Below are 9,913 nucleotides of genomic sequence, written 5' to 3'. Positions count from 1 at the left end.
GAGTAGACATTTCACACACTCCTATATACCTCATAGTACTGTCCGTTGGTTTGTTTGCATCCACAGTCGGTGGTCCTCACACACTTTCCACCACTGAGGATGTAGCCGGGGTCACACACACATGACTCCACACAGGGACCACCGCAGCTCGTGGGGGGCTTCCCAGCACAAGTATCCTGACAGGGGTCTGCACACGGCTCATAGTGGCTGTTAGCAGGACAGTCCAGAGCTGCAGGAAGGACAGAGAGGGACATGTATAAACACACACACACACACACACACACACACACACACACACACACACACACACACACACACACACACACACACACACACACACACACTCAATCTATCACTCTGTCCCTCCTCTCTTCACTCACTCCATTCATCTCCCCATCCATCCATCCATTCATCCATCCATCCATCCATTCCTCCATCCTCCATCCTCCACTGGTCTGTTGACTCACGGCAGAATGTTTGGTTCCTCCAGGGGGGGATGTTGACTCCATGGTCCTGGCACTCATTGACGTAGGCTTCAATGGCCTCACACAGGAAGGCCCTGTCCAGCTCACACAGGTCAAACACACAGTTCTTGAAGTGGTGCTGATAAACAAATGAATTCATATTAAGAAAAGAGTTGACAGAGTGTTTGAGAGCATATGCATGTGCAATGTGTGTCCATGTTTGTGTGTAATAGGCAGCACTTACATTGGGGTTGACCTTACGGTGACAGACAGCAAAGGGTCCCTTCTTGTCCAACAGCATGCCACAGTATCCAGAGCTCTTATACAGATCCTGTTCCTTATCATCTGGACACCCTTGGTGGCAACCATTACAGATCACAGGATTACAGCTATGGAGATACAAGCAAGGAAATGGTGGTTGTTTGTGGATGAATGCATCTTTATCAATGCATGTTATCATGCATGTTCATGATGGAGTAAGCACCGTTCATGTTAAAATGACTCACCAGGGGTCTGTCACCCAGCTGTGTCCGAACACATTGGGGTCATTGGTCAAGGTGCCGTCTGGCTTTCTCATGTCATCCATGGCATTGTCATTGTAGTCTCCACACAGACCACACAATGTGTCCTTGTAACTGCAGGACACCAGGTGGAAGCAAAGGAAAGAGCGGAGCGGGATCAGTTCATGGGACACCTGTGCAGTCGCTGTATGCATCTTTAAATTAGATTTGTCAAATGCTTAAAAGAATAGGCTGTTATGTGTTTCACTCACTCTTTGATCACTTTGATGTCCATGTAGTAGTATCCATCGTAGCGGACGATCACACCAAAGTCCATGGCTACAGTGTAGTGTCTCCCATACTTGAACACAGAGACACCGCTGGCTGGAGTGACTGGAAGGTTGACATTGTTCCCATTCAGCTATGCAAGAGCAACACAAGACAGACAGACAGACAGACAGACAGACAGACAGACAGACAGACAGACACACACAGCAATTGAGTATTCAGTTAAGTTAAGTTACGTGTTTTAAAGCATTTTATCAGGACTACCCCATTTCCCTAGCATATTCTTTTTAAATGCCGGCTGAGGGCCCTGGCCAATCGAATCAACATCAACCTTTGTAGTCACTATTGGGTCACTAATTTGGGTGCTACAACTATCTCACCTGTACTGTGCCTCCCTTCAGGATTGAAATCTTCAGCCAGCCCACGTACACGTGCACAGCCTTCACCCATGAAACAGTAGAGTAGTGGTTTTTGTAGAGGTTTTCGTTGTCGGCATGGACCTCGAAGTGGAGCATGGAGGTGTGGTTGCAGGGTTTAGACATCACATAGCTGCAGTTGCCCATGAAGTCGTATCTGAGATGGTCAAAGGTGGTGTAGTGTGGGTCTCCAGATGCTCTGCAAGTGGATGTACCTGTATGAAAGATGGTGGAGGAGGGAATGTTGCTGCCTGCTTGGGTTACAAAAATGTTTTGTCTATGACAATACAGGAAGCAGCAACACACTGATTGTTAAATGGGACATTTGGTAGCAACCACATAGCAACTGTTACCTCCATGGTAACTTCCAAATATTATTTCCAAACCTTTAAATGTATCATGATTAAGCAACTGCTATGCCTATTACTCTCTCAAAATGTTACGTGAAATAGATATTGTTACCAGATACTGTAAACTGCCATTGTCCTTGGGTCATTCTACGAAAACGTGCCCTTTTCCATTTTCAGTGTTTGATTTTTAAAATACAATTTTAAAGGTTTTTAAGATGTGTTTTGATGAAGTAGATCCATACCTATCAGAAACATGAGCAATGCCATCTCAGGCTATTTAATTTTATGTGTTTTTTTCACACTTTTAATAGGCATGCATGTGCAGTTTGTCAACCCTGTTACCAACATGTTACTTTTTGAACATATTTATAAGAAATGTCATAGATTATGAAAGATTATTTCCTCTTGTTACACTCAGTGTGTTTTTCAAGTGAAAAGTTTACAGATCAACCACCATTTTTGCAATTGATACGCCTACAGGACCTTATTTTTTAAGAAAAAAGTTATGAAAACAGCATATTTTATATTGCACATTTTTGTGTGGATTACTGGCCTTTTAATGTATTGAGTTATCACTAAATATGTGTCAAACATTATAAAACTCAAAGAAAAGGCATTAAAAGAAGAGCACATGACTTAGCTGACTTTTTGCCAGCAACTTCATGAAAGGGTGATGATGTCACTTCCTCGTAAGATGAACTTTCTGAACATTCCTTTGGGTGTTCTCTTTTAACATAACAGGGTTGACTAAACATTGGAACATAACTAATATATATGTATATATATATATATATATATATATATATATATATATATATATATATATATATATATATATAGGTATATTTTTTTTTCTTTTTTTTCCCCCACAATTCTAAATAAGTTAAAAATAAAACCTTTTTCAAGAGTCATGAAAGGACACTTGAGGCTTTAAATGAGACATAGATTTTCTCATGATAATTTGATTTTTTGGGGGGTCAATAATTATCTTGTCAAAGTTGAACAATCAATCAGAGGGACGGGTCATTTAAGCATAAATCCGAGGCAATTTTTTCAGTGTTTAAATAACCTATAAAACAATAAAATAAAAACTGTATGGTTTTCAGGTTATGAAAACACATCAAGCAATATAAATTATAATTTTTTATAATTATGTCTTTTTTTTTCAAATTTGTTTTCCTTAATGTTATCACCTATGGGATAGCAGCCTGCTACTCCGTTGACCTCAAGACACTCTTCTGTGGGGTCACAAGAATTATCCACACACTCCAAGTTGTTGTTCCCTGCACAGCGACACAGTCTGGAGCAGCCGTCACCAAACATGATCTCTCCAGGCTGACACACATTAGACAGGGCAGGAAGTCAGTCTTAAGTCTAATTAATACATGTAATTGATCTCTATCATCTCTCTATCATCTAATGTAATGATTGAATCTCCTCTCAGTTCACAACACCTTGACTCAGATCATCCATAGATCATCTATAGATCATTTTTTACACCCAGTCAGAACAGCCACGTGGGTCCCATAATGTTTCAAGGTGGGCTAAACTAATGTGGGAAATGTCAGTCGGATTCATGTGGGTCCCACCTGGGTTTGCCCATGGGAGCTTTTAGGCCCCATTTACACTGGCAGCCAAATCCAGCCTGAATCACATCTGTGCCACACCCAGAATGCAATCCAATTAGTTGAAATAAGTAAATATAAACAAGTCACATGGAATCCGATTATTACAAATGTGACATGAGCCACATTCAGAGGTGGTTTCAAATCCGATTAAAATCTGATTTCGTCTCCCAGTCTGAGCGCAGTAACCTGATCTAACCACACATGTCCAAAACGTCACTTGCGCCATGACACCTATATCTTTACCACAGTAACCAAAACAGATACGTCGACACAGGGCGGCTTTAGGTTGTTAAAATCAGTTTGAACACACAGATCTGATCTGGTCACTTGCAAATGCAGTGTGAATAGTCTGGCCAAATTACCAGATTTGAGAAATACATCAGATTTAGGCTGGATTTGACTGCAGTCTAAACGGGGCCTAAGTGGGTCCTACCCAATGGCTCAGTACCCTCTGCTGTAAAAGAAGCCCTCTTCCAGGTTCTCCCAACAGACTGGTAGATTATACATTTCCATAGTACCCCGCCAGCAACCTGGGAAATGTGTCTAAAAACATAAATTGCATGCTGACACACGTGACACCCACCATTGAATGGGACAAAGGGAGCGGAAGTACTTGATATATTTCACTCAACATCCTGCCCAATTTCGAAGAAGCCTGTATAATCTATTCAGTCAGTGTAAAACCATTCTTCCTTAAGTTGAGTAGACATTTCACACTCTCCCATATACCTCATAGTACTGTCCATTGGTGTGTTTGCATCCACAGTCGGTGGTCCTCACACACTTTCCACCACTGAAGATGTAGCCGGGGTCACAGACACATGACTCCACACAGGGACCACCGCAGCTCGTGGGGGCCTTCCCAGCACAAGTGTCCTGACAGGGGTCTGCACACAGCTCATAGTGGCTGTTAGCAGGACAGTCCAGAGCTGCAGGAAGGACAGAGAGGGACATGTATAAACACCCACACACACACACCCACCCACCCACTATGTCTCTGTCTCTTCACTCTCTCCATTCACCCCCTCATCCATCCCCCCATCCATCCATCCATGCCTCCACCCTCCACTGGTCTGTTGACTCACGGCAGAATGTTTGGTTCCTCCAGGGGGGGATGTTGACTCCACGGTCCTGGCACTCGTTGACGTAGGCTTCAATGGCCTCGCACAGGATGGACGAGTTCCCATCCAGCTCACACAGGTCAAACACACAGTTCTTGAAGTAGTGCTGATAAACAAATGAATTCATATTAAGATAAGAGTTGACCGAGTGTTTGAGCACAAATTTATGTGCAACGTGTTTCCATTACATATGTTTGTGTGTATTAGCACTCACATTGGGGTTTACTTTGGGGTGACAGACAGCAAAGGGTCCCCTCTTGTCCAACAGCATGCCACAGTATCTACAGCTCTCATACAGATCATGTTCCTCATCCGTACATCCTGGGTCCGTGACGTCGGGCTTCTTATTACAGCTATGGAGATACAAGCAAGGAAATGGTGGTTGTTTGTAGATGAGTGTTTATGTTTTGAAGTGTGTGTAAGGGACTCAGCATGTCATAATTGCTTTTGTGTGTGTGTGTGTGTGTGTGTGTGTGTGTGTGTGTGTGTGTGTGTGTGAGTGAGTAATTGAGGTCAAGAAACAAAATAATAATAAAAAAATAAAGCAAAAAGAACTTTAACGTTACTCACCAGGGGTCTGTCACCCAGCTGTGTCCGAACACATTGGGGTCATTGGTCAAGTTGCCGTCTGGCTTTCTCATGTCATCCTTGGCATTGTCATTGTAGTCTCCACACAGACCACACAATGTGTCCTTGTAACTGCAGGTCACCAGGTGGAGGCAAAGGAAAGAGTGGAGAGGAATTACGTCATGGGACACCTGTTCAGTCACTGTACACACCTTTAAATTAGTTCAGTCAAATGATTAAAGAACAGGCTGTTATGAGTTTCACTCACTCATTTCTCACTTTGATGTTCATGTAGTGGTTTCCATCGTAGCGGACGGTCACACCAAAGTCCATGGCTACAGTGTAATATTTCCCAGACTTGAACACAGAGATACCGTTGGCTGGAGTGACTGGAAGGTTGACATTGTTCCCATTCAGCTATGCAAGAGCAACACAAGACAGACGGACAAACATGGCAATTCATTATGAAGTTAAGTTGTTGTTTTAAAGCATTTTATCCGGACTCTACCATTTTCCCTTCCGGAGATGTTTGAAATGCTGGCTAAGGGCCCTGGCCATTCTAATCAACATCAACCTTTGTAGTCACTAGTTGGGTCAGTAATTTGGATGCTATCTATCTCACCTGTACGGTGCCTCCCTTCAGGATGGAAATCTTCAGCAAGCCCAAGTTCAGCACGCCCACATACCCTTGCACGTACACGTGTACAGCCTTCACATAGGAAATGGTAGGTCTGTTGTAGCGGTTTTCGTTGTCGGCATGGACCTCGAAGTGGGGCATGGAGGTGTGGTTGCAGGGTTTAGACATCACATAGCTACAGTTGCCCATGAAGCTGTAGTAGAGACGGTCAAAGGTGGTGTAGTGTGGGTCTGTATGTGCTATGCAGGTGGATGTACCTGTATGAAAGATGTTGTAGGAAGGAAAGTGTTACTGCCTGCTAGCTTGGGTTACAAATATGTTTAATTCTATATATGATGATAAAGGAAGCCGCAACACTCTGATTGTTAAATGTGACAGGATAGAAACCACATAGCAACTAACTTCTGAATATTATTACCAAACCTTTAAGTGTATCATGATTAAGCAACTGCATGGCCTATTACTCTCTGAAAATGTAATCAGAAACTGTTATGTGAAATAGAGAATGTTTCCAGATACTGTAAGCTGCCATTGTCTTTTCAGTACGAGCTTTCTCAATCCCATAGCCTGGAGGGATGATTTTGCTGCTATGGGATGGTTCATTGTTACACCAACTTACTGACCAATGCTGTATCTTCAACGCTTAAAGTCATCTTAAGGTCAGTCACATGTATAGGGTTGACCTGCTGGCCAGTCAGTCCAGCCAACCAATACTGCCTTTGTTTTCCTTGATATTCTCACCTTTGGGATAACAGCCTGCTACTCCGTTGACCTCACGACACTCTTCTGTGGGGTCACAGGAATTATCCACACACTCCAAGTTGTAGTTCCCTGCACAGCGACACAGTCTGGAGCAGCCGTCACCAAAGATGATCTCTCCAGGCTGATAAACATAAGACAGGTTAGGAAGTCAGTCGTTAGCCTAATTTATACATGGAATTGATCTCTATCATCCAATGTAATCATTACTTCGATAAGCACACACACACACACACGCACACGCACACACACACACACACACAGTTGGCATCTCGACAGTGCAGTCTAGTTTCATCTCCTCTCAGTTCATGACACCTTGACTCAGATCATCTACACAGTATCATTTACTCCCAGTCAGCACGGCCACATGGGTCCCATATGGTTTCCTTCTGTGGGCCCCGACTAGCCTAGGCACAATCCAACCATGTTAAAACAAGGTGGGGATCTATACTGCAGTTATGTAGATGCATTAGTATAGAGTCTGACTAAGCCAGGCAAGGCCCCGACTAGGCAATTTTAAATGGGACCCAGTTGGGACCTACCTGTGTTTGCCCATGAAGGCTTTTAGTGTGTTTTACCAGGGCCTTACGTTGGCCCCAAATAGTGTGCCCCATATGGTATAAATGTGTGATCCAAATGGGCTTGCCTGTGGGATCCTTCTTTTAGCACATACTTTTATGTGCTAGAAGTGGGTTAGGCCTTAGGTGTGCAATTGTTCCTTTGAAAAGTTAGTCCTAAGCAGAATAAATGGTAGACTAAGCATTGTTAAGTATGGTATCTAACCTCATAGTAGTTGTTGTGTTCATCCAGACAGCCACAAGTCTCCAGTTTGACACAACAGCGTCCCTTAAAGACGTAACCCGGCTTACAGAAGCAGCCACTAATGCTGGATCCTGAACAGTTGGTGGAGGGTTCCTGACAGCTGGGAATACACGCTGGACCACACTCTATGTACTCAGCATTAGGAGGACACGTTACTGTGGGTCACAAGATAAGAGAAAAACATCACAGTCAGAAAATTGAATAAACGCTATGTAAATGAGGTAGAGAAGACAAAATTACAAAAGGAATCTATAATGAATTTATAACCAGTAAGACTCCCTAATCGGGAGATAAGCGACCGTTGGTCGCTTATCTCCACAAATAGGCCAAAAGTTTGTTTTACCAATTATCAAGACATACGGGCAGTTGACAGTTTGCCATGGTTACTCATTGAAGTTGAATCTCCATATATGGAGATAACCTACGCATCACACTAAGTCTGACCTCACCAGCCCATATTTGGGCATGAGCAACTTATGTCTCCATATATGGAGATATGATGACATCACACAGTCCTCAGCCGATGATGTGGCGTGATGTCATACAATACACAAACGAGCCCTACAGTATAAAGGGGCAATTCTTGCCAGGAAAGAAGCATTTCTTCGACTCAGACCTTATCGCCAGGGTTGGCTTATAGCAGCTGTCGGTAGGACCATATATGGATTCTGTTAGTGTGGATCTCCTAACAGGGCATCATCTGGGATACAATCCCTTTTATGCCCATATATGGAGATCCCTAACAGAATCCCTTTCATGCCCATATATGGAGATCCCTAACAGAATCCCTTTTATGCCCATATATGGAGATCACTAACAGCTAACAGAATCCCTTTTATGCCCATATATGGAGATCCCTAACAGAATCCCTTTTATGCCCATATATGGAGATCCCTAACAGAATCCCTTTTATGCCCATATATGGAGATCCCTAACAGAATCCCTTTTATGCCCATATATGGAGATCCCTAACAGAATCCCTTTTATGCCTATGGTCTCCCGAGAGGGGGGGAGTATGTGAGACTCAACAATACAAACATAACGGTAACAGCCCTTAACTAATCACAGCTAACGAGATGGCTCACCTAAACAACATCAGCTGGGGAGAAATTGGAAGTAAAGTGTCACTGCGAGAACATCTGCAGGAACACAAAAGGTAAAAATACATCAAGCCAGGACCAAGTGTGGAGAAGAGGGGTCACAGGTGCAGCGCACAACTTGGTTGGTGAGTTGGTGAGACGAAGGAGAACTCCAGGCAGGAATAACCCCACAGTACTGGAGAACTCTACGCACCTGTGTCACCTCAAGACCTCAGGAGGGACCCACCCAATACTTCCCCAGAGAAGCCTCTTGTTGGGAAAAAAAATAGAGCAGGAGAGGGGAGTTTAGCCTTGGTCAGGAGGAGGAGATGGGCAGTGATTTGGCCACCACTGCCGACCCGGCCATCAGGAGGGTGTTGTGGTTTGCGGGTCGAAACACCACCTATGATCGATGGTTACCACCTGAAGACATCAAATTTTCCTGGCCAAGGCTACATTCACCAAACGTGAATGGAGGAGAAGCATCGTTAGATGTAATTATAATCATAGAACTCTGGGCAACCAGTCACTTCCAGGAAAGTCTGGATGGAAACCGAGGAAGATTGGTGACGCTGGAGAGACAGATGACCACCAGGAAGAGCCTGGCGTGGGTGTATGAGGTTAGCAACCTCATGCACAGCACTCGCGAGAGGGCACCAACTCAAGCTACAGACATTTATTCAGATACCCTCAGAGTCTCCCGAGCAGTGTTGGGCAATATTACTTAGGAGAGTAATCGTTACATATTACTTATTACTCCTTGGAAAAAGTAATAATATTATATTACTTATTACTTGGAATCAAGAGTAATATATAATATATTAAGTTATATTACTTTTTTCTTTTTTTTTACCCCGCAAAAGAAGAGATGTAAGGTACAATGACACAATCTGTTTAGCCAGCTCCTTTTAGAACAGAATCCAATTTATTGGAAAAATAAGTCTCCAATCAGCCAAACAAGCTTTATTTGACAGCTGTGATCAGTGCATTTACCAGACATTTAAAACTGTCAGTAATTTTGACCCTAGGCTCTAGGGGTGTAACGATACATTTTAATAGCGATTCGATACATATCACGATACATGGTTGACGATACGATACATGGACGATATTGGTTCATTCATGGCGATACGATACGATTCGATTTAATTATTTAAAATCGATGTAGTAACTATTTAGCAAATAAATTAAATCTGTGTGAAAGGTGTGGATAGTGCAGGTTTTTAAGGGAAACATTTATTATTATGGATATAAATAAGTAAACACAGTGATTATCTGCGAA

General features: G+C 43.1%; 1 protein-coding gene across 1 annotated transcript in view; it reads right to left on the bottom strand.

Moving 5' to 3' along the window:
* Positions 1-1,232: 1,232 nt before the first annotated feature.
* The window catches only part of LOC308297809 (zonadhesin-like), a gene marked incomplete at both ends in the record, with an annotated part of 67,473 nt that continues 58,792 nt past the window's right edge, over positions 1,233-9,913 (bottom strand). Inside the window, 11 exons of the mRNA XM_080741376.1 lie at positions 1,233-1,385; positions 1,633-1,919; positions 3,212-3,353; positions 4,376-4,575; positions 4,732-4,873; positions 4,982-5,120; positions 5,338-5,466; positions 5,603-5,751; positions 5,957-6,228; positions 6,713-6,854; positions 7,514-7,707. Coding sequence (XP_080597502.1) covers positions 1,233-1,385; positions 1,633-1,919; positions 3,212-3,353; positions 4,376-4,575; positions 4,732-4,873; positions 4,982-5,120; positions 5,338-5,466; positions 5,603-5,751; positions 5,957-6,228; positions 6,713-6,854; positions 7,514-7,707 — 1,949 coding nt within the window. The remainder of the gene's footprint in view (positions 1,386-1,632; positions 1,920-3,211; positions 3,354-4,375; positions 4,576-4,731; positions 4,874-4,981; positions 5,121-5,337; positions 5,467-5,602; positions 5,752-5,956; positions 6,229-6,712; positions 6,855-7,513; positions 7,708-9,913) is intronic.

The sequence above is a fragment of the Nannobrachium achirus genome (genome assembly GCF_963921795.1).
Source record: "Nannobrachium achirus genome assembly, chromosome: 14".
Taxonomy (NCBI): Eukaryota; Metazoa; Chordata; class Actinopteri; order Myctophiformes; family Myctophidae; genus Nannobrachium; species Nannobrachium achirus.
Note: the sequence above shows the minus strand (reverse complement) of the source record. Positions and strands in the feature narration are given on the sequence as shown.